The following is a 26,716-nucleotide window of genomic DNA, read 5'->3' as shown; positions in this document are numbered from 1 at the left end:
AAACTTTCCATTTTTTTTTAATCCATTCTCTCCAACAGAAAGATCTGGGTCCATATTAGTCAAAAAAAAGCAGGCCCAGATTACTCCACAACAGTCTCCCACAGGGCTCTGTGTTAGCCCCTTTACTCTTTAACATCTATGTGTCTGACTTACCACATACCAGCTGAAGCAAATATATATGTATGCCAATAACCTAGCGATCCTACACCAATCTATCTCCTTTGCCAACCTGGAATCAACCTTGAACACAGACCTGAACATCCTGGAAGGGTACTTCAAGCAGTGCTACCTGAAGCCAAATCCAACAAAAACTTTGTCCACAGTGTTCCACCATACCAGAGGCAAATCGACACCTCACCCTTTCTTTCTGTGGCAAAATGGTAGAACATGAGCCTTACCCAAAATACTTTGGAGTGAACCTGGACAGAAGCCTAACCTATAAAAGGCACATCATCAACCTCTCCAATAAAATTAAAACCAGAAATAATATCATTTCAAGGCTTGCTGGAACAACCTGGGGTTGTGGTGCAGAAGTCCTAAGGTCATCTGCACTAGCCCTCACATTCTCTGCAGCAGAATATTGTGCCCCTGTCTGGGAAAGAAGTACACACACACACACTAACATTATAGACACCCAGCTAAACTCTACTATGCGCACAATTAGTGGGACAGTGAGAAGCACCCCTCTCTCCTGGTTGCCTGTTCTATCCAACATTGCTCCACCACACATACGGAGAAGTCAAGCCTTGATTAAGGAATAAGCAATGAGCAACCCACTCCTGCCCCTACACCAGACTCTCATAAACCCACCTAGTCTTTGCCTCAAATCTAGAACGCCTCTCTGGTCCATGGAGGGACTCTCTTCAGCTGCTTTACCATCAACACCTGGTATGTGAAGAGTACACTGGTCCAACAATCTTCCAACAAATAGCTTCCTGGTTGAAGATCCCTGTGCTCCACAGCCTGGTTTTGCCCTTCCTAGGAAGATTTGGTCAACTATCAAGATGATCAGAACTAACCAGAGCAGATGTGGCTACCTACTAAATAAATGGAGACTGTCAGACCACCCTTATTGTGACTGTTCCCACATGGCCCAGACAATTACTCATATTGTGAATGACTGCCCAAGGCTCCAATTTCATAGTGGTGGCCTCCAGGATATCCACAAGGTGACAGATGAACCCCTGAATTGGATTTCTAGACTGGACATTGACCTGTAGCTGCTTTGTATACCTTTTGCCATAAGAATAAATAAATAAATTGGCAAATGAGCTAATGATGCAAACACAGTTTGGGAAATTGTATTGTGCTTGCATTATTTTGATGTTTACACAAAATGAGATTCTCTCAAACTTTTTTTTGGGGGGGGGGAACAATTGTTTCGATTCAGGTTAGGCCAATGTAAGAGGGCTGTGCAACTTTCTTTGAAAAGGGATTCATATTTATTATTATTATTATTATTACATGACACCTTCAGGAAGTCCAAAGACTCATCGTGGGAGGACACACTACTCGACTTTGTTAAATACATCTCATCCCCTCCACTCTACTTAATTCTCCAACTACGACACCACTACCATCAACGGCATCTATCATCCCTCATCACCAACAACAGTATTTTTTGTCTGTAAATTGCATGTGTTCTGAAAGCCAATTTGTATTTAAAATACTTCTATGGAGAAGATGAGCTTCATCCCACTAGATCCTGTGTTTAGTGTCAGTACTATGCTGTACCAGACCAGACTTTTGAGGTTTCACATATTCAATATAATGTTAATGTTCATTAATTCTTTTTTCTACAGAATGGCCTGTCTGCCAAAGTATGTCAAATTACATTCACAAGGAATCTGGTAAACACCAGCTAACATTTGACGGTTTGTCTTTTGTAGATAACAGATGAGAAATTTTGTTGATAGGAAAGTATGTGAGAATAAGCCAATATTTCAAAATTTTATCAATAGGTTCAGAGATACCAGAAATATAAGGGATTGAAACCTTGCTGTCTGTTGAAGAACCTTTAGGTGTTGGAAGATAAGAGTCAGTTATCTGCTGGATTTGATAGTGAGAAGTTCTTACAAGAACTTCTCACTATCATAACTTTAATTCATTAAAGTTTTGATAGTGAGAAGTTCTTGTAAGCTTGAGGGAGAGGAGCATACATCATGTGCTATAAATATATATGTATATGTGTGTGTGTGTGTGAAATACAGAGTCTATCAAAAAAAATGTATACACACACTGTAAATTTATACAGACATCAAGAGATGAATACAAGTTGCCTTTGGCTTCTACAATTACACAAGGTGCTCAAAGTGGTATTTAGTATTACAATTTTTATACAGATTTTTCTTTTGCTGAAGTGTGTATTAATTTTTTTGACGGACTTTGTGTAGTTGGAGGCAAACGATATTACAGAGGGTAAGAGGAATACTGAAAGAAGGCAGTTTGCTAAGCAGGCCTTGATGCCAAGTGTAATCATATGCCCTGGAAACATCAAGAGTGACAGCACATTATGTTTTTCCAAACCTTTCCATGGAAATGTGTCCATTTCCACCAATGGACACTGTAGTCTAAAAGATCAGCCATGGATTTCGATTGGTGAAATCCATACTGATGAGCCACCAGGTTGTGGAGAAGTTGACTATTGATAATGTTCTCCATTATTTTGGAGAGGATTGAGGTGAAGGAAGTTGATTGGTAGTTGGTGGCTGGGTTTTTCTCCCTCTTTTGGAATAGGTTGGATATGCTTGCTTCTGGTGGTAGAATAATTCTAGCTGAATATAGAAGATTGAAGAGATGATAGAGGATTGGTGTTAGCTTTTCACACAGCATTTGAGGCAATTGTAGAGATACATTTTAGTGTTCAAGTTGTTTAGTATTATGTATTTTAACAAAAAATAACCATAGAAGATATTCAGTGCTCTGTTACTCCCATGGAAGGAAATAATTTGTCTTCATCTGTGCAGAAAAATAGTGATGTCAAGAGGTGAGCTTTATCTTTGGGTGCTATAGCAGTGATGTCATCTAGATGAGAGATGAAAGCTCTGGTGAGCAGAAGTTGGCCTTCTGTTCCCTTGCATCTTCCCTTTGGAAAGGAAGAATGTTTTCTGCTACTGGCATGTATAAAGTTAGATATGGATTTGCAGATTGTTGTTTTGCATTTATTGCATGCTTCGGCATAGGCTGAATATGAAACTGGGATTCTTGTTGCAGGGCCACCAGTGATAAGCTGAAGTTTTTTTTCCTTTTAAGCTGAGCTCTTCTGTTGAATCAGAGCTTGGAAAATGGATGGGAATATTGGGTAGAATTGAGGGATGAAGACCTTTGTGTCTGTGAAGGTAATTTGTGGTGTCTGGATCAGAAGAGTGAAAGCAATAGTCAGACCATGCATTTCCAACCAAGGAGTGTTATTGGAGTAGTAGTTCTGGAGTCATCTCACTTGATACATCTGTAGTGTTAAAGTAAGACAGAAAGTTGGGAGTGGTTGGCGAGAGGGCATTCTGTGTGAGTGGAAATTTGCACAAAGTTGCTGAGAGGAGGGATGACCTCTACAGTGTATCTATCTGGAAAAAGAACTGGTTAAAAAAAGATTGAGGGTATTGAGAAAACAGGGAGGATTATCAGATTTGGATTGGTATATGTGTGGTTTGTGTTAGATCATTGCTTATAGAAGAAACTTCCACATCATATCTAGCTTGATTCAGTTATTTTGAAAAATGGGAGCTGGTTGCAAAAACTGGTTTCTCCCTTACCAAAAAACAATTAATCTTTTCTAGGAATATGACTTTGCTGTTTGGATAGCTGAATTGCAGAAAGTCAAGCTTTGTACATATGGTGATGAGGTCAGAATGGTTTTTGGAATTGGGGGAGTGCTAAATTATAAATGTGACAAAGAAAACTTGAGCCAAAGAAGGTCAAAAGTAGGGAAGGGATTCTACATTTGTCATTCTCTGGCAGGCAATGTCAGATTGTGGTTAATCCTATCTGTATAGTGCAATATGGCCAACTATTTGTGTGTTTGACCAGTTTTGCCTGTCTTGCAGGAATGAAAAACCCTTCCATCTCCATGTGAAGCCAGTAAGTTGCCTTCAGATGAATGCAATAAAGAAAAGCTGTGATAAAGGTTCTTTGCATCCTAGATAGAATTCAAATCAATGGTTAATATCGGGTAGAATATTAACCATGTCATTCTAACCAAGGATATCAAAACCAATTAATCTATGGAAGTTCTTAAAAGAATTAGCTTGTTTTGAAAACAGCAAAAAAATGGCCAAATGAGTGCAGTTTTTTTTTTTTTTCTCCTGTCCCTTTCTCTAGACCTCTAGTTGCATTGCTGAGGCAGTTTCAAACAAGTTTTTAAGTCATTTCTTATGATGCTGAACATCTGAAAATTTCAATCTATTAGTATAAATGGAGAAGAAGAGAGGATACTTCTTCAGCAGACACCTCTCCTTAAGAATCACCCTTCTGCTAGGAAAATTATAGGAATATTTTTCCAAATATTACATATACCATCATTATAAATTGCCCATCATATTTAGGTGTGGCAGCCGTGTTCAAAATATGAAAATACAGGCAGTCCCCAACTTACTTAAATTCAGACTTGCTCAGATTATTATGAAAGGGCCAGAAAAATGGTGAATTATAGAAATTTTACTTAACCCATCTATGCTATTCACATGCCTTTTGTTAGATAGACCAACATGCTATATTTTTAGTACTTGTGTGTTATATATTTTTATCATTTTCATGAATCTTAATGCTTCATCATTCTTACAAGTCCAAAGAGAAATAGATGAAGCGTTAATCTGCTATTGAGTGAAGAGAAGAAACAAGTCGCTATTTAGTGATCTCTTGATAATTTCATACAACAGGTCAAACAGTCAAATTAAATATTTTTAAAAAATTTTCTTATACTGTATTATATTACTTTGCATTAATAATTACATATTGAAATCCAAATAGTGAATTCTATGACTGCAACTAACAGAAATAACCTTTAAAACATGTTAATACATTACCAATAACCAATACATGTACTATAAACTCGCAAGCAATAGGGTATGATTAACAGATAAAGGGATTAAATTGGATTTATGTAAAATTCGAGTTAAGTATTAAAGCGCTTTGAAGTTTACATAACATAACTCCTACGTAGAACAAAATGTTAGATACATAAGAACGAAATGTGTTAGATATGACAATATTGCAGTGCATATTGTCATATCTAACACATTAAGACAAGTAATAGACTAATTTGGAAGAAAACTGTGGATAGAAGATTAATAATAATGTGAACTAAATCATGTAGTGTTGTCATAGTAACCTGAACACCTCTTTGGGGGTACATATCAAGAAATTGATGAACTCCTACATAAGTCATGGACTGCCTGTATATATGTCTGTGGTTCCAGTTCATAATACTCTTTTTTATTATTATTATTTCCCCCCCCCCCACACACACATACCCCATGTTTTTAAAAAATAACCAGGAGGTGGAACTTTTGTGCCTTTTGTATACTAAAAATTGCATACCTCTAAAACATTTCAAAAGTTAATATCAAGATATGGTAGCTCACATTGATAAAGAGATGAAGTGACATAAAACTGATTTTATGGTTTTAGTTTGGCATAGTTAGATTTAAACTCAGTTTCAGAACTATTTGAGCTGCATTTTGATCAATATGTAGATATTTTACTTTCTGTTGAAAGCCAAGAGATAATCTCTTAGTTGCTAATGACTGTTTCTTGTTGCATTATCTCAAATTTTTATTTTTTTAATTTATTATTATTATATATATTTTTTTTTCTATTTTTTTTTCCTCTACCAAGAATAACATAACATTGCTGTGGAATGAAATAAGTAGGCTCTGAAATCTGGACTGCTCTGAAGGTTATTCTTGTGAAGTTCAGAATAATTAAATTAAACAATCCATCCAATTGGCATTTTCTATTTAAATTCACAATTAGCTGTTTGAAAATAGACTAGAAATATGCTAAACCATTCATTTGGTGAGAGGGATGAGTAGGATTTATTTCATATTATAAGGTAAATTGAATTAACTGAATATGAAATTATATGTATTATATGCATGTGATTTTTATAACTACTTGAATTAGGACCTTTTTTTTCCTCCCTTGCTGTCCTCCTAGAATGCTGAACAAACAGTAGATACTCATTTTTTGTTGTCAGATCAAGTCTATGTCAAAGCAAAAATTCCACCTACTGATAAAGTGTGTCTATGGCTAGGGGTAAGTATATATATTCTTTATAATACAGTAGGTATATCTTTATATATTTTTAAAAACAAAAGCTAATTTAGGTCAAGAAGAAAAAAACAGGTCTATGGATATACTGTTCACTTACTTGTTAGTAACATAAGGACCAATAGAGTGTAAGGTACTTTTATAACTCTTTGGTATAAGAGTTGTGTTAATTTAGGATCCAGAAAATACTGGAACTTGTCAAGTGGGATTTTTTTGGTTGGGAATGTGCAGCCCAATGAAGATTCGGGTTTATTTAAAAACATTTTTTTTGTATGAATTCCATCTATAAAAAAAAAAAGTTGTAAACATTTAGCACATTGGTACAGTAGGTGTGCTAAGGTTAAATAATTTGAAAACTCCATCCTGGAGACCAAAGAGACAAAACCTGAGAATTTTTCATATATGATGAATTCATCTACCACCTAAAGATATGTCTATGATGAAAATTCAAACCAACAACCTTGTTGGTTGGATGGCATCCCACTTACAAAAAAGGCTGTTAGTCTACAGTAATAGTACTGTGGATGGGATAAGCATCAGATAATCTGGAAAAACTCTACTCTAGAGACAAATTGTGGAACTTTTTCAAGCCACTTCAGGTTATCTAAGCAGAGTGACAATCTTTTACTAGGCAGTGAAATTCATCTATTCACAAAATGTCCATGCCCACTGTAGTATACAAACATAGTCTGATTTGCAGAACTTATGCACTGATCACTCAGTCAAACAGACCATCAAAAAATATAATTGTGATACTACATTGAATAAATGCTTTCATGCTTTATAAGATGCATTTTGGGAAGGTTTAATTCTTAGGCCTCACACCCAACATTTAAGGTTAGCCAACAGCACCCATAGAGAATATCCCCTCATAAGACTTTATCTTCATTTAGTCTAATTTCATTTCTTCCACTTATTGTTTCTTGTGTGTTATTATAATTTTAACATTGCATTCCTGAAAATAAGACATCTTCAGAGTGGCAGAGATGAAATATTGAAATGATTAAACCTGCTGTTTAATGAATCTTTGTACTGTAGGTATTCCATTAAACTGTATCATGAGGAAAAACACATACCATATTTACCAGTATTTACTTTGACTTAAGTAATATTGTCCTTATACCTGAGAGATATCAGGATTATCTACCATATCTGTGCCACGCTATTCTGTTTGTAATGAGTTATTTGCCTTAAGCAATTCCCCCCCCCCCCCCCAGAAAAGAAAAATAGATTATTATTATTTATACGGCTATTTTAGCCTGTTTCCATTTAGGAGTGTCCCTTATTTTAAATACATTGGCTTTTTACTCAAGAATTTTTTAGGGCATTATAAGTGTATTTTAGAGGTAAATATATACAGACTAATAGAAAAAGAAATTTTGCACATACCTTTTGGATGTTAGGATGTCTTCGTTCTCCATACGAAAAATAGATATTTATAAGATAACAGGCATATAAATGAAACCTATTGAATGATGTTTATGTTAAGTTAATTTAGTAGTTCCAATTCATTATTAAAAATTATGGAAATAACTACTGTGTTACAGTAAAACTTCAGTTTAATATAAACCAAAATAATCACTCGACGTTTCAGCCTTCATGTTAAGATCATCGTCTGGAGTATACATGTATATGCAAGCTACATTACAACCTACATCAGTGCTCTTCTGCCTTTTAATACCTGGCGTCCACTTTTGTAACTTTTGTCAGGGTAAAATTTCCTTACCGCCCACTAATATTTAAATTGAAAAAAAAAAAGAAAAAAGTTACATATTTTACATAAAACAATAAAATAAAACAAAGTGCATGATATTGCCATTGATGTGATTTCTGATTTTTTCATATTATTATTATTCTGTTGTATTTTGAATAATTGTGCACAAATAGTGAATCCATGTCTCTAAAAAAAAAAAGATTCAATGATGACTTCTAAGGCCAGAACAGGCCACGCTAGGCCTAAATCTTGATATGCATGATGATGATGTCTCAAAAAAGGAAATATACTCGTGACTATTTACCAGAGTATCTGAAGATGGGTTTCATCGAATCTATTACAAACAAACAGCTTCCAATGTGTTTACTGTGCCACAAGACATTTTCTAACAAAGCAATGAAACCAAGTTGATTGTGAGAAAATCTTGCTACAAAGCATCCAAAAGATAAAGATAAGCCCATTGAATATTTTCAATAACTGCATCATTCAAGAAATAAAATGTAAAGAATGAAGATGGATTAACTGCAGCTTATCATATATCACAATTAATTGCAAAATATGGTAAAAGCTATAACATTGGAGAAACTTTGATAATATCCTCTATCAAAGAATTTATCTCAACTGTAATGCATCAGGATCCAACTGAAGTTATAAAACATTGCTCCTTAGCGATAAGGCTACTCATTGATGAAATAGCAATTAGTGTTGAAAATAAACTTATAGCTATTCTCTAAAACTCATCAATTTCCATGCAGTTGGATGAGTCTACCATTGCAGATAATAATGCTTTATTGATGGCATATGTATGGTACCTTGATGAAAACAGTGCATTGCAAGAAGAAATGTTATTCACTTTGAATGTTATTACGGATACAAAAGGATTATCAATATTCACTTCTGTGAAATCGTACTTTGCAAAAAATAATAAGCCTCGAACAATGTCATTATTATGGTTTTGTTGCTTGTTTGAAGGAGGAAGTGCCAAACATTTTGTGTATTCCTTGTGTGGTACTTAGGCAACATCTTGTAGGAAAACATTTAAGTAAAGCCTTCATTCATCATTAAGTATAATAATTAGGGCTATAAATAAGATCAAATCGGATGCCAAAAATGATAGAACATTTTGACAGCTGTGCCAGGACATTGAGCAATTTATTAGGTTACTGTTACACAGCAGCAGTTCATTGGCTCTCAAATGGTGCATGCTTGACTCATTTCGTTGAATTATATGAGACATACAGTTTCTCTGTTTTCATACAGTTTTTTGAAAGTGAAAATGAGGCTGATCTCTGTCAACAATTAAAAACAAAGCATGATGCATTTTATTTGGCAGTCGTTTTTAAGAAATTTAATGAAATTAATCTGCAGCTTCAGGGGAGCCAATATAACATTTATCAGTTGCAAAAATTTATATCTTTTCCATGATAATCTTTTGAAGGGAGAATTTCATAAGTTTCCAGAATTGCTATCAATAAAAGATGATGTAACTTCAGAGGAGATTAAAAGGTTCAGCAGTCACATCAACAAACTTAAATTGAATATAGAAAAATGATTTAGTGATATTTTAAACTTGAAGGTGTATGACTCGATGGTGAATACTTTTACTACAAATGCTGCTGAGGCTGATATAACATGTGAAGAAATACTATTAGAACTTAAATATAATGAAGAGAGGAAATCGAATTTCAGTAGTGATGGATACCAAAAACTTGGCAAAATAAAATAAAAAAATTAAAAACTGCCTGCTTTATATTCAAATATGTGGGAAATTATATTTAATTTACTCCTACCTTTCTTTACCTCATGGAATCTCTAGTGGAATCAGGCTGTAGTGTTGTGAATCATATTGTCACCAAACAGAGAAACTGTCTTAAAATCACTGAAAGAGGAGACCTTCACTTGTTCCTTGCAAAATACAAACCAGATAGATATCCAGCATTTAGTTTCTCTGCATCAGGCTGAAGGATCTTATTAAATTAAGGAAGATATAAATTAATTTTATTGTTTTTTATTGATAGGCTAACAGTTTTTTTGCCTTCAGAGATTTAGCAGAATGGATTTGCTAGTATACAAGTGCATGAAGGGAAGCTTGAATACACTTAATTTGGCAGTATTTGAAAATGGTTATTCTATTAGTAAACTAGGTTGTTTTAACCAGCCTGGTTGTCCTGGTGGGTAAACATCTAATCAATATGCTGTGGATATGAATGCCACTGTAGTAGAGATGTTTGGGGAGGCCTTAAGTGGCTTGAAAAAATGTTTGGTCTTTAGAGCGGGTGAGTTTCTTACATTATCTAAACCTTGAAACCAAAAATGTTTTATCATCATTTTTTATTTTGGTTTAACCAATAAGAATACAATTTGGTCGGCTAAATCCCAAATTGCCAGCCCATCCTCGTTCGTTCAGTATCAAAGTAGATACCCAACAGGGTGCACCACGAGAAGGTGAGGATTGAACATTAGGTCAGAAGTCCTGGTCGGTTCTCTGCATTCCTTTAAAGGCTATGTGGAGGTCTCCTCTCAGTTATACAGCTTTGACCCTTTGAGGCTTTAGAAAAAGCAACTGACACAATGAAAAAGGAAAAGTTGGTCCTTGTTGGGGATCTAAATAGCAGAGTAGGAAATGATTGTGAGACATACAAAAATATTTTGGGAAAATTTGGAGAAAAGAGCAAAGCTAATAATAATGGCAAATATCTGTTGGATTTCTGCTCAGGACATGGACTGGTTATTACTAACACCATGTTCCAACATAAAAATGTGCACAAATTCACATGGAGAGAAGAGGCTAGAAATAAGAAAAGTCTCATTGACTATGTTATTGTTCATAGTGATATTTTCTCCCTGGTGCAGGACACCAGAGTGTACAGAGGATTTGAAATTGGAAGTGATCACTATTTAGTCTTGAGCAGGATAAAATTGAATTTCATATTGAAAAGAATAACATATAAGAAAGTTTTAAAGCGAATAAAAGTTGAGCAGCTCTCAGATGTGAACTGTAGACTAAAATACAGAAAGATTATTGAAAAGAAAATGAAAGAGTTTGAGAACAGGAATCAAACCTTGGAGATTCATTGGCAAACTCTGAAGAAAACATTGATTGATTCTGCCAGAGAGGCATGTGGTCAGGTTGTGTGCAAGGATAAAAAAATCAGAACTCCCTGGTGGACACAGGACGTTAAAGAGGCAGTGAAGGAAAAGAAGAAAGCATATCAAAAGTTCCTGGCAAATAAGTCAGCTTTTACTCTTACAGAATACAGAGACAAATGTAAGAAAGCTAAACAGTGTGTAAAACTAGCTAAACAAAAGTCATGGGAGGACTTTGGCAAGAATATAGAAAATAAATATCAAGAAGGTGCCAAAATATTCTGGAGGTTGTTGAAGAAGCTTAGGGATGGAGGAAAGAGTGCTGTAAAAGGAATTAGAGATGATAAAGGTGATATGAAAAAAGGAGAAAAAGATATCCTTGAAGTATGGAGTAATTACTTTGAAAAACTGCTAAATGAAACAAGCAGTGATGAGAGCACAGTGATAAAAAACACTGCCCAGGCATGCAGTCAGGAATACATATCCATACTTGAAGTAGAAAAAGCCATCAAAGGCTTGAAATGTGGAAAGGCAGCAGGAGTAGATGATATTCGACCAGAAATGCTGAAGTATGGTGGTATAAGAGTCTTACAGTGGCTGCACTGCATAGTTCAGAAAGCCTGGACAGAGGGACGAATTCCCGATGATTGGAGTAGAGCTCTCATAGTACCCATATATAAAAAGGGAAATAAAACTGAATGTGAGAATTACAGAGGTATTTCCCTACTGAGTGTTACTGGCAAGATTTATGCAAGTATACTTGAGAAACGGTTGAGAAGAATTGTTGAAGAAAAGCTTGGTGAAGAACAAGCTGGATTCAGGCCAAATAGAGGCTGTCAGGATCAGATCTTCACTTTACGACAAATAGTCGAGAAAGCATGGGAATATAACAAAGATCTGTATTTAAGTTTTGTCGATTTGGAAAAGGCATATGACAAGGTGCCAAGAGAGAAGCTATTCAATACTCTGTTATATGGTGTCAATGGGGCATTATATCAAGCAATACTTAGTCTTTATTTGAGTTGTAAGTCAGCAGTTAGAATTGAAGGAAGTACAGGAAGATGGTTTAATGTTAAATCTGGTGTGAGACAAGGATGTACATTATCCCCTCTGTTATTCATTATCTATATGGATCACATTATGAAGGAAAGTGGTATTAAACATGATATCAAAATTAGAGATGTTAAAGTCAGCTCTGTGCTTTATGCGGATGATGTTATACTTCTAAATAAATCCACTACAAGTCTGCAAGATTCTCTGACTAAATTGAATAGCTGTTGTAATAGATATGGTATGAAGGTCAGCAATAAAAAGACAAAGACAATGAAAATAGGCAGAATCATTGAAAATGTCAACTGTGTTGTGAATGGAGAACCTGTGGAACAAGTAAAACATTTCAGCTACTTAGGCATGATTTTTACTGAAGATGGTAAATTAAATATAGAAATAGACAACAGAATCAACAAAGCTGGTATGGTGGGAAGTCAGTTGAATAAATTCATATGGAATAAGAAAGAAATTAGTCGGAACACTAAAATTAGCTGTATACAAGACGGTGTTCAAACCAGTTTTAACTTATGGATAGCTGGGTCAGAAGTAAAATATTTGACCAAAGACTAGAGACCGCAGATATGAGAGTCCTGAGAAAGATTATAGGCGTGAACAGATGGCATCAATGGCAATATCATATTAAAAATGACGATATTAGGAAAGAACTTGACATTGTCAGCATCCAGGAATGCATTAGCAGAGCTAATCTCAGGTGGTATGGTCACTTAAATAGAATGGGAGAGGAAAGATTAGCAAAACAAGTGTTCTCTGCCAGGTTGGCAGGAAAACGACCCAGAGGAAGACCAAGATATAGGTGGATTGATACGGTACAAAGTGCCTTAGACGATAGAAATATAAGATCTGATAATGTTGGAGTCTTGACAAGTAACCGACTGATTTGGAGGAAAATTGTAGATAGGAAGTTAGTAATGATGTAATTTTTTCATGTAGTACTGTCATATCCTGTACACCCCTTGAGGGTACATGGCAGGAATTTAATGATGATGATGAAACCAAAAATTTAAATTAAATTTAAAATTTAAAACGTATTAAATTTTAGATTTCAAGGATAGTCTTAGGGTTTTTATTTTTCTCTCTTAACTGTCAATGTATATTTATGCTGTACTGTGTATTTATTTAGGCTAATGTGATGTTGGAGTATACAGTTGATGATGCTGAAGCATTGTTAACAAAGAATCTTCAGACAGCTTCAAAAAACCTCTCTCAGCTGGAAGATGACCTAGATTTTTTGCGTGACCAGCTTACTACTACAGAAGTTAGTATCCTTTGTCTGTTACTGTTGATATTTTTAGATAAGAAATATTCTTATCAGTATTTCTCACATTAAAAAAAATTCCCCAGAAAAAACACCGGGATTGAGTAATGTTACTTAATGAGTGATGAGGGCTGCTCTTTTTTCTATTATTGATATGTAACATTGTTATAGCATTCTTCTACATCTTCCACACACATACACATGCCATTTGGAAGAATGCAAAACGTATTAAATTAATTTCAACCTGTTTTAATTTGTAGGAAATTTGGATTTAGGATATTCCTAAAAATTTAAACTTGAGCATTTCTGGTCGAATATCATCTGCTCCTACTTTCCACATTTCAATCTTTTAGTGAACTTTTTCTACTTCAAGTATATGGATGCATATTCCTGATTGCATGCCTGTTGAGTATTTTTTTACCACTAAATGATGAGTGCTGCTCTTTTTTCTATTATTGATATGTATCATATGTTACATATTTAGCAATTTAGAAAATAAATTGCTAAACGAAACAAGCAGTGCTATCACTGCTTGTTTCATTTAGCAATTTTTCAAAGTAATTACTCCATACCTCAAGAATATTTTTTTTCTTCATCCTTTCTTTTAGGCTTGCACGGTGATCCGAATGCATTTTTGGAAATTATGGAGACAACTACCGTGTTTGAATAAAAACTTTAGTTTACTATTACTAAAATTTTACAATTCGACGTTTCGACCTTTATGTCAAGGTCATCTTCTGGAGCGTACAAATATACACAGGAAACAAGCTATACTACAATCATACTGGTTCGTTAAAGACACTGACTAACCGCTACCACAATTGTTGGCCTGACCTCTGGTGAAAAAAAAAAAAAAAAAAAATTATACATCAACGCTAGAGTCCTATTATTTGTCCTATTATTCCAGTAAGGAGCAGGTGCTTTTCCAGTTGATTTGGTGTAAGGTGTTGAGTGCGTGGTCTGAGAGGCCTGCTTCACCATAATGGTTATATTTAATGTGTCTAATGTGTTCTTTTTTGCGTATAGGGATTGTCCGTCCTGTTTCACCAATGTACGGTAAGTTACAGGTGCAGCGGATGCAATAGACTCCAGGATGTGCTAATGGGAGGAGAGGATCCTTAGAGGAGCTGAATATGGTTTTAAGTTTAGTGGGTGGTTTAAAGGTGGCATTGAGGTTATAATGTTGTAGGATTCTGTTGATTTTTTCTGATAACCCTTTAATGTATGGGATGGCTATGGTTTTACTGTAATCTAGATTCGTTTTTGTTGTGGTTTTATAGAGTATTTTATTGACAGTATTTTTGTTATAGCCATTGTTTATGAATTCATAAACAATGTAACTTACCGTACATTGGTGAAACAGGACAGACAATCCCTATACGCAAAAAAGAACACATTAGACACATTAAATATAACCATTATGGTGAAGCAGGCCTCTCAGACCACGCACTCAACACCTTACACCAAATCAACTGGAAAAGCACCTGCTCCTTACACCGCACAAAAACATGGTACGAAAGAAAATTTAAAGCATCCTGTGAAATCCTGATAAACCACCCAAATATCAACAATAAAGATGGTATGAAAATTCCAAGGATCTGGATGGCATACACATTCAGCCAACCTAATTTGAAAGATTCAACATAAGTCAGGACTCTAGCCAATCTGCTATTATTAGAAACCATTCCACTCCAACTGGCTGGAATGATGTTAATATATGTATATAGTAGACAACACAAATAATAGGACTCTAGCGTTGATGTATAATTTTTTTTTTTTTTTTTTTTCACCAGAGGTCAGGCCAACAATTGTGGTAGCGGTTAGTCAGTGTCTTTAACGAACCAGTATGATTGTAGTATAGCTTGTTTCCTGTGTATATTTGTACGCTCCAGAAGATGACCTTGACATAAAGGTCGAAATGTCGAATTGTAAAATTTTAGTAATAGTAAACTAAAGTTTTTATTCAAACATGGTAGTTGTCTCCATAATTTCCAAAAATGCATTTTTTTTCTTCAGTTTTCATGTCGCCTTTGTCATCTCTAATTCCTTTTAGAGCTTTCCTCCATTTATGAGGTTTTTCAACAGCCTCGAGAATATTTTGCCACCTTCCTGATATTTATTTTCTATTTGATTACCCAAAGTCTTCCCATGACTTTTGTTTAGCTAGTTTTACATGGTGTTTAGCTTTCTTACATTTGTCTCTGTATTCTCTAAGAGCACAAGCTGACCTATTTGCCATGAACTTTGATATGCTTTCTTCTTTTCCTTCACTGCCTCTAACTTCCTGTGTCCACCATGGAGTTCTGATTTTTCTTTATTGCTTCAATCACCCCTATTGTGTTGATCTGGTACTTATCCAATTCTTCTGTTAGTTCCATTCCTTTTGCCATTCAGGCTTCTTATGTTGATAGTACTGATCTTGAACTCTGATGTTGAGTTGGGATATGTTTTAGGATTTGTTAAAAAAAAATTTGTTGAAATAAAGATTGACTGAATAAAATGTTCCTTTATATAGACATTCCTTCATTTTCTTCTGTTTTTTAATTTATTTTATTCAAATTTTATAAATTTCGTAACGTAAAGCACTTATTATATTTTCGTATTTGAAAAACCTGGATATTTTCTTTTTGAAATCAGCATAGCAAACTTTAGCATAGTAGCTTATTTGAATGCAAATCCATTTGACAGGTTTTGATTCGTAAGCTTATACAATTACTTCATAACAACTGTTTATTCCAATTTCAAGTCACTTTCTTTTTAATCATTAAACTTTGTGTTTATAGAATTAGTGCTTCCTCTGCTGGTTTTTAAGGTTATTCTTTTGCCTGTTTTTTTTTTTTTTTTTTTTCCACTATATAATTTAAGGAACCATGGAGTTCTGATTTTTCTATCCTTACGGACAACCTTATCACATGCCTCCTGGCTCAATCAATCAATGTTTTCTTCAAGGCTTGCCACTGAAAATTTTTTGATGTGTCGATCTCGTACTTTTTTAAATTCTTTCTCCGCTGCAGTGCACGAGATGTCGTGTAAAATCGACCAAATTTCATGGCTTAAGGCGCTTGAAAGGTCATCTTCGAGTGCCTGTATAGCTGAGTTAGAATTTAAGCTGAGAAAGAATTTAAAAAAGTACAAGATCGACACATCAAAAAATTTGAAATTTAAAAAAGGATGCGATCTCGAAACCGCAACTTCCTACCGAAACAGTAGTTAACCTGTCGTCACTTAGTGTGAAACCTGAAGCACTCGACGCCCTTGCACATGGCCACAACTTTGCCATTGCGCCCAGAAGAATACCTGCTGAGGATATCATGATACGGATTGAACGTGGGATTCGACACCTTCCAAGCTACGTCGCCAACGATATTAGACTGGATGTAGCTTGTGTTCTGACCAAAGCTAAACCACCTAAAACCAACATGCCCAGCAAAGAAATTAAATCTCTATTAGAATTAAAGAAAAACAAGAAAATAATAATCACCAAAGCTGACAAAGGGAATGCCACAGTATTGCTTAACCAAAACGATTACACAGGTAAGCTGAAATCTCTATTGTTAGATCGGGCCACTTACCTCCCTATTGAGTACAATCCCACCAACTCTCAAATTAGAAAACTCCACAGGCTCCTTAAAAAGGTCACTTCTTGGCCTGTGGAAATCACTAACAAATTAAAACCATATAACTCCTCCCCCCTCCCCGTATTTATGGACTCCCAAAAATTCACAAGGAAAATGTGCCATTACGTCCCATAGTGGATGGCATTGATTCCCCCACATACAAACTAGCTAAACATTTGGCCAAAGCTCTCTCACACTATACTGGCAACACACCTTCGTACATAAAAAACTCAGCCCACTTCAAAGCCAGCACAGAAAACCTTTACACACTGACATAATGGTCAGTTTGATGTCTCCTCCTTATTCACAAATCTCATTCAAAGAATCCTTAGAGCTAATCCAAGCTAAATTTCCTCCCAATATCACAGCCCTATTTCAGCTCGCAATGAACTCAGGCTATTTTGTTTGGCAAGGAAAATTCTACAAACAAATAGAGGGGACAGCCATGGGGTTCTCCACTCTCCCCACCCTTGGCCAACTTTTATATGGAGACTTTTGAAGAGAAAGCCTTAAACTCTGCTCCACAAAAACCCCATTTGGCTTCGCTATGTAGATGATGTATTCGCTATTTGGCCACATGGCTCCGATGCACTTCTCTCCTTCTTAACACACTTAAACAACCATCACCCCAGAATCAAATTCACCCTGGAAGAGGAAAAAAACAACTGCATTCCTTTCTTAGACACACTAGTCACCTGCCAGCCTGATGGAACCTTGGTTTTCTCAGTATATAGAAAACCCACCCATACAGGCAGATACGTTCACCAACAACCCCCCCCCCCCTCACAACAATATGGAGTCATTAAAACCCTACACAACAGGGCTAAACTTATCTGCTCGAATGACAATGCCCTAACCACAGAACTAAACCACATTCTCAACACTTTCTCAGCCAATGGCTATCCCCCCACAAAAAATCCAAAAAATATTGAAACCAGTAAACCACACCCCACCCCCCTCACAACAAGGATTACTCTAAATCCATCACCATACCCTATATCCGAGGCACCTCAGAAAAAATCACAAAAAATCCTAAAAAAACATAACTTCTTGTTACAAACCATATAAAAAATTGGCATCCTTGATCTGCTCTACTAAAGACCAACCTCCCCCCCCCCCCCCCCCCCAGACCTACCTGGTGTATACCAGGTCCCTTGCAGCTGTAAGCTGTCCTACTTTGGCCAAACAGGCAGGACAGCAAATATCAGAATTTCAGAACACAAGGACTACATCCGGTTTCACCAATACAGCCACTCTGGTCTTGCTGACCATGCGCTGGATATCTGCCACAGAATATGGTGGAAGAAAGCCAGGATAATACACCGTAGCAAATACAGATATGAAAGGCTTTTCATGGAATCAACTTCAGCCTTAAGAAACGATCCAAACCTCAACAAATTTGGCTGCATGAGACTTCCTCAAATTTGGGAAACCTACATCAGAAGACCTTCAGCCCAATCGCCCAAGAATACCAACATTGCCCGTTAGAGGGCACCATCAGGACTTTAGGAGAAATAATAGCTTCAGTCTTCTTCCTCATTTACTGTTTGGTGCCTGCGTGCACGTGTCTTGTTCTTAAGTTCTTGAAAATGGCAACGGACATTGCCGAAATATTGAAATATATTAAAATTTATTTTAATGTATATCCTAGTACGTTGTAATTTCCTTAAATTATATAGTGAAAATGCATAACCAACGTCTAAGCCTTTCCATGAGAATTATTCTTTTACTGATGTTTAAAGTTGCTATTGTAGATGAGAAGAAAGAAGGTATGTACCATGATGCGAGACCATTTATTTTTAATCACCTTAGTTCAGTTAATTCCTTTATTCTTTTACTATTTATTATTCATTTACTATTAACGCCGGGCAGAAAGCGGCTCAGCGTGGCAATGGGCAGTGAGAAAAGGACACTTTGGTGGAACCAAGAAGTCCAAAAAACTGTCTGGGCAAAAAAGGAGTCCTGCCTAACATGGCTTAGGGTCAGGTCACCTGAGATGCGTTTGCGGTATGCTGAGGCACGAAAAGCTGCTGCTGAGAGAGTAAAGACCGCAAAGCAGAAGGCTTGGGAATCCTTTGGAGAAAGATTAGACTCATCCTATGCAAATGCAAACAAAGTATTCTGGCAGACCATCTGCTGCCTTCGAGGGAGGAAATCGTGCACAGCAAGGGCAATCAAGGCCTCTGATGGTGCACTTTTAACAACCGAGAAGGATATCCTCCACAGATGGAGGGAATACTTTGAGAGCCTTCTTAACCAGGGTGGCCCAGCTGTTGTGGACATCCAAGAGGTGCAGATCGGGGCAATGACTAGTCTCACAGCAGAAGAGGTTCTTTTAGCAATAAAATCGCTAAAATCGGGCAAGGCTGCTGGCAATGATGAAATTCGGCCCAAAATGCTAAAAGCCTTAAATCGAGACGGTGTTCTCTGGCTGACTCGAGTGTGTCAGGCTGCTTGGATATCTGGGCGAGCACCAAAGCAATGGCAGACAGGCATAATAATAACAGTCTTCAAGAAGGGGGACCAGAAGGATTGCAGTAACTACCGTGGCATCTCTCTGCTCAGCCTGCCTGGGAAAATGTATGCTAGGTGCTTGGAAAGATGGTGCAGGAGCATAGTTGAGTCAAAGTTCCAGGAAGAACAATGTGGCTTTCGTCCTGGTAGAAGCACAACTGACCAAATCTTCACTTTAAGGCAAGTCTTTGAGAAATCTTGGGAATATGCCAAGAATGTCTACACATGTTTTGTGGATTTGGAGAAGGCATATGACCGGGTTTCTCGGGATAAGCTTTGGCAAGTAGTACAGGAGTATTGAGTGGATGGCCAACTATTAGCTGCCATCAAGTCCTGTATGAATGCCCAGAGTTTTGTGTCAGGGTAAACAGCACAAAATCTGAACCTTTCACAGTCTCCGTTGGCCTCCGTCAAGGGTGTGTTCTGTCACCCCTCCTTTTCATAATATTTATGGACTGGATTGATAGGCACAGCTGAGGCAGTGAGTGTGTCAGAATTGGAAGATGTAGCATTGGACGTCTGTTTTTTGCAGATGACCTAGTTCTGCTTAGCTCTTCCACAGATGACCTCCAGCGGACCCTAGATAGATTTGTAGCTGTTTGTGCAGACACCGGAATGAAGATCAGTGTGGCCAAAACTGAAACATTTGTGGTCTCAAGACAACCATCCCAGTGCACTCTACATGTAAGTGGAGTCCCAATGAGGCAGTTGGAGAAGTTTAAATACCTTTGGTTCATATTCACGAATGATGGAAAATGGGACGTAGAGCCAGATACTCGAATTGGCTTAGCAAGCTCAATATTGTGGGAGCTTGGCCATTCGGTAGTATTGAAGCGGGAGTTAAGCCAGAAGGCAAAGCTGGCTGTCTTCAATACAGTCTATGTCCCCCATCCTCACCTATGGTCATGAGAGTTGGGTAATGACCGAAAGAATGCGGACATGAATCCAAGCGGCTGAAATGAGGTTCCTTTGAGAGGTTGCGGGGCTGACAAGACTCGACAGAGTCAGAAGCTCTGTAATTCGGGGAACCCTCAATACTCAACCGCTACTTCTCCGTGTTGAGAGATCACAGTTACGTAGGTACGGGCACCTGGTCAGAATGCCACAACAGAGGCTCCCTCTTTGCTAAGCCAAAGGGTGGGAGGCCACGTGGAAGCCAAGGACTCGCTGGATAGATTATATCCAAAACCTTGGGTGGACACGTTTGGGAGTTCCACCAGAACACCTGAGCTTGGTGGCAAAGGATCATGACCATTGGAAGTTCCTCTGCAGCTGTTGCCCTCACAACCCAATTAGGAAAAGTGGGCCGCCTTGAAGATGTATGTGTGTATGTATGTATGTATTAACCTCATGTCTTTTTATACTTTAAAACTTTACACAGCAAGTGGATCTCCTTACAGTGAACTTTGGATCGTTATCTCCTTACTTCAGAAAATATGGACTTTGAAGAATATCTGTCATTTTAATGAGACACGTGATGTGACTGTTTTATTTGCTTTTGAACCTACAGCAGAGGCATAGGTAGGAATCCTCTGAATAGAAGTAAGCATATCCACAGCATAATCAAAAAACATGCTCTTTGATTAGAAAGATCTATGTTTGAATAGGATTTCAATACATATAGGATGTAGAGGATATTTAATTTTTTTTTTTTTTTTTTCTGAAAGTGTGTTTTTCAGGTAATGGGGGGGCGGGGAGTTCTGATAAACACCTAGAGCAAAAATGAATTTAAAGCAACTGATGTAACCACAAGAAAGAACATATCTTAAAACTCTTTAATCTCCATGTTTCATCAAATTGTAATAATTTGTTCTTTTTCTTTTAGGATATAGAAGATATGTCAGAGGTTTGAGAATTCAAAATTATCATAACATTTCAGCATACCTTCGTATATAACTCCCACCTACGAAAGGTCATAAACCTATAGTACATTAGTACCATAGATGAGATAAGGAATTTTTTTCTATTTTTATTATTTTTCATTCATGTTATTTATTTATATTACCTGATCCAGAAACCCTGCTCTAGAGACCAAACGTAAAACTTTTTCAAGTCATTCCAGAACTACAATAAATGGAGCAGTGGCTCACATTGGGTGATCAAAGTTGTCTGCCACCTAAAGACATCCACACAAATCTGTGCCCTTGGTGAGATTTGAATCTACAGCCTGTTGGTTGGAAAGCAGATAAGATAACCACTCAGCTAACCAGGCCAGACTTTTTCATGCATAACTGGCAAATTGGCCAGAAAAGATACAGTTAATACATTTATCTCAGTTGCTCATGGTGAAAATTAGTAGCTTGTATGCATGCTCTTAATTGAATAACAGATTGTAAATGTTTAAATAATTTTTTTTAAAAAAAAGTCTGCCATGTCAGTGAAGAGAAGAAGAAAAGAGTGAAGAATACTTGATTTGCTTCTTTCCCATAGCACTTCCATAATCATCCACATGGATGATTATGGACGAACAACTTAACTAAAAACTGAAGTCTCTCCATTTTTCTAACTTCCCATTTTCATGGTATGTTATGCTCACTATCATTTCATGGTCATCTTTGAAACCTAATTAATGCCTGAATGTGACAGTTAAACCTGGTAGGTAAACCTTGCCACTACCATATGAGACCTAACTCACCTTCAGTTGAAAAGCTGTGGAAAAATTTGTATCTTTCCAACTAAAGGGCATCATTGAAACTGACTTAGCCATAGGATGTTTATTTTTTTTAGTTAAAATAATTTCTCCAATTACACTAATTAAACTGACCAAATAAAAATATACCATATCTATTCATAGGATAAAAGATCTAGAACTTTTTTTTTACTTCATCTTAATCATTTATGTCTAACAGCATTCAAATGTTAACATTTTTACTCTTGATGTTTTCCATCAGTTGGGTTATGCTCTTCATTCATTCATTCAAAAAAAAAAAGGGAGGGGGGTTTGCAGACTAAACCAGAGTTAAGAAAAGTAATTTCTGTGCACATTTAATCTTAGCAGATAATATTTTTGTGATCAATGATGCTTGTGCTGAGTGGTGGTAATAGAAGTTCTGTATTTTTAATGGTGACCAAGCAAATAAACATTTGCTAGCCTGATAAATTGTGCACTAATTCCTGATTGAAAATGTTTGTTTCTCTCATCATTCATTTTTAGTCTCATTTGTTGTCGCCTTTATGGATTTAGGAAAAAAAAAGAATGTAATAGAAATCCACTTTTTAAATTTATGTATGTATAGTATTTATTTCTGCTTTCTCATCCTTAAAGTTTCCATTTAAAAAAGATTTATCACTTGTAAATACTTTCTCATCAGCAATTAATATTTTTGACTTATCTGTAGTATGAAGCCATATGTGGGATAAAAGTATTTTGATAAAAATACTTTTATACCACATATGGCTAATTGTTGCTATTTGACTACTATTTTGTACACAGAGAAAGGTAAAAAGTATCATTATCCTTAATACTGTAAAAGATATGGCTCGAGTATATAATTGGGATGTCAAGAGAAGGCAAGCAGAAAGAGAACGTTCAGCTGTTGCATAATATGCAAAATGTACAAAGTTGGTTCTGTTATCTGTATGCATTTCAAACTTCATTGCTGCAATATTTAACTATTAAAATTGTGTATTTTTAAGCAATATAAGCCTATTACCAAATTTGTCCATTCCAGCACATTATTCCTAATGAAGTTTGAATCCTATGTTGGAAACCAAAAATTTGCAAATAGTAATGAAAATTATAAATACATTTGCAGTTTACTATAATGGTGTATATTTCAGAATACCCAATATTTATTTATATTGTCAGAATTTTATTTTCAGCAATGTAAGGGGGGAAGGAACAGTGAAAAGGCATTTTAAAAAAATACATGTCAGTTTTAATTTTTATGTTACTTGATTTTGACAGATATTTTTTGTATATGAACTTGCATATATTCTTGGCTAATGCTTTGCAATCTCTTGTAAATTTAAAAAAAAATGTAACATAATAAATATGATTTTGATATGTTAAATTTGTTTTGATATAAGATTTTGAAAAATATGTGCAGCTTGTAAGAAGTGCATTTGTAGATGGTATGCATCAATAAATTGGATATAAAAGGAAAGGGTATATAGTATGAAACCATCCATTTTCACAAATTATCAAGAATTTGTCTTAATTTGTGATATAAAAATCTCCTTCTTCAAAAACTGTGCTACCTCGAAAGAATAATGAAAAGGTACAAGACCATCTAGATCAGGGGTCTTTGGCAACCTGCGGGCCGCATGCAGCCCAGACATGTATTTTTAGCAGCCCATAAAAGGTTGACCATACTTACAAGGCATGTGGTCCGTATGTTGAATTATTCAGTGATGTATTCAGTATGATGAATTAATCAGTTTCGCAAAGAAGATGGTAGTCTCATTTGGTATGGAAGCACATACGTTTGCGAACAAGCGTTTTCTGCCATGAGTTTTGGAAAAAATACATTTTTTTCTCAACTGACTGATGAACATATGCACGCTTCAATTCGAATTTGCACCTCAGGTTATAAAGTGAATATAGATAATTTGGCTAAGGGAAAACAATCACAAAAGTCACATTAAGCAGGGAGACACACATATTGTGTGATGCATAAACTATATTACTTTGTTTTTACATGATAATTTTTCATTGAGTTTTATTTTCATGCTTGTTTCATATTTCGTACTTTAAATATTTCTGTGTATTTCAAGATTGATATAATAAAAATTGATAACTTAAGTATTTTAACTCACTATTTTCTTTTAATTAAACACTTGCGGCCCAATTATTAAGAATGTGGCCCACCACAAGTCTGATAAGGTTGCCAATCCCTGATCTAGATCACCAGATATAATCAAATAAATTATAACTTGATTAGTTGGTCTCTTTTTGTGAATCTTGCTCATGAAAAGTTGTAAGTCTATAATACATTTATTGTAGGCAGCTGAGGGTTAGATAATCTATGCATCCTATTCTTGAGCACCTACACTTTTATAATGTAAAAGATATACTTTGTTGCATTCTTACACTTGCTTACCTGTTTGGGCTTGAAGCTTAATGCCAAAAAACATATTACTTGAAAAACTAGTGTTTCCTGTCTCTTTCTCTACCTAAAGGAAATATGAACGTGCACAATGAAACAGAGTTGCTCATTTCAATTTTACACTTGTGTATAACTGAAATGAGCCCTGAATAACAGGATTTGTTATCCTGTTAGTCAAAGCCATGATATAGACTGCATAAATTATGTGCTCGGGTGTATTTACTACTTACATCTGTACATAAACAAGTGATTGTTCCTATTTTCATATTAATTTTTTGATTTAATCTCTGGGTGCATTAGCTTGTTAATTTACTTTAGACTTCTGCTAACTAAATATTATGAAGTGAATAAAAGCATATATGACACACAGTTTGAATTGCAGAGATTAAAATTGAGTCAATCTATATTGCTGATGCCCAGTGTCCTTTGGTTGGAAAGACCCTGGTTCAAATCTTGTCTAAGATATGAACCTTTATTAGCAGTTCTTTCAAGTGAAAGCCATTAGCGATTCTCATATAGAGGTGGCAGGGCCAGCACATGTAATTTGCAGGCATAGTGCAGTTAATCCTATCTGCATTGACAGTAATCAGGTTTCTAAGATGCCAGGTTACTTGGTCATGACAGGCCATTGAGTCTAATAGAAAAGGGAGGATGGGATAGGATGAAATGTTACCTCGATCATCTATGGAACTCTGCTTCTTCAGGAGCAGAATTCCATAGATAATTAAGGTTCTTTAAAGTAGACAGACAGAGATGCCAAGAGATAATATTTGCAATCATGAACCAGTAGCATCACCTGAAAAACTTCAATATATGTTAGTCAAGCCATTCAATGTTAGTATCATGGAATGGCTGTCTTGCTCAGGTGTTCATGTGCAACATCTTAGAGCAGTGATTTTCAATCATGGTCCACAAGATGACAAACATCAAAACATCATCTCAAATTTTGTTAAATTATATCTAATTTGGACTAGGCATAATTCTGAAATGTTTATACTATTACAATATTATTATATTGTAATATTATTGCAATACTATTATAATATTGAGTAAAATTTAGCAGAATAAATCTAATTTATAGCTACTAGTGTACCACTTACAAGTATCCAAACAAATTTTTTAAAAATGTTTTTAAAGCCATACTCTTTGAAGCTGCAGTTGCATAGGCTGCTGCAATCTAGTGCACCGTGGAGTGAAGGGTGATATAAATACTGCTTGTATTTATATCACCCTTCACACAGTCAGATATAAATGGCACAGTATAAGGATACATGCAATTAACAAGATGCAAACCCTTTTTTAGTAGGCATGTATGTTACTATATATAATCCAAATACACAGTGAACACTGAATAAGTGTAGTGCTTGACAACACCCAGTTTGCTGATCCATGTTATTGGCATGTCACAGAAGAATATACTTGACCCCAAGGTTATGAATGAGTAAACTGATCTTTCATCATTGTTGAAGTTGGTCTAATTTGGAAATCAGTATGTGTGGTAATTTTCATTATGAAACAGCAACAAAAGTATACCTGTTTTCATCTTGCAACAAATTAACTTAGTGATACTTAAAAGATGCAGGCAATAAATTGCAAGTTAATTACACTGTTATATCAAGATACATCAAGTCTTTTTAATTTCATCTTGTAATATTATAAACATTTCAGAATATATAAATGAGATGAATTCTTTATTGAAAAGCTTAGGTCCTAGCATTTATTCATACATGTTCTATAACATTAAACAACTCTGAAGACAATATCATGACTAATTCATTATGAATTGAGCGGATGTTTCTATTTATAAAGGGTAGGAATTTTCTAGCTTCCTTAAGTTGCATAAAAGTAAGGACATGCTAGCTTGCAATATAATTGGGATGTTCATGAATAACATCAACATCCAGATTATATTAGATTCTATGAACCTGAATAATTTGAACTTGAAGAACATGCCATTTCCTCCAAACATGGGACTCTGGAAGAAAAGACTATATTGTATATTGGATTGTCTAATATACAAGGGAAGGGATGAAAAGTTCTGTTAAACACCTTAGAACAAAAATGATATTTAAGCAACTGACATAACCACAAGAAAAAACATATCTTAAAACCCTTTAACCTCCCCCCCACCCAACTGGCCACG

At 35.8% G+C, this 26,716-nt stretch overlaps 1 protein-coding gene across 1 annotated transcript in view; it reads left to right on the top strand.

Moving 5' to 3' along the window:
- LOC150096067 (prefoldin subunit 3-like) overlaps positions 1-23,636 on the top strand; it is a 72,057-nt gene extending 48,421 nt beyond the window's left edge. The window contains exons 4-6 of the mRNA XM_090408949.1: positions 6,154-6,252; positions 13,260-13,398; positions 22,999-23,636. Of these exons, the coding sequence (XP_090265075.1) occupies positions 6,154-6,252; positions 13,260-13,398; positions 22,999-23,069 (309 nt within the window). The 3' untranslated portion in view covers positions 23,070-23,636. The remainder of the gene's footprint in view (positions 1-6,153; positions 6,253-13,259; positions 13,399-22,998) is intronic.
- Positions 23,637-26,716: the final 3,080 nt, after the last annotated feature.

The sequence above is a fragment of the Typopeltis vanoorti genome, chromosome 19 (genome assembly GCF_054136105.1).
Source record: "Typopeltis vanoorti isolate ZY-2024b chromosome 19, IOZ_Tvanoo_1.0, whole genome shotgun sequence".
Lineage (NCBI taxonomy): Eukaryota > Metazoa > Arthropoda > Arachnida > Uropygi > Thelyphonidae > Typopeltis > Typopeltis vanoorti.
Note: the sequence above shows the minus strand (reverse complement) of the source record. Positions and strands in the feature narration are given on the sequence as shown.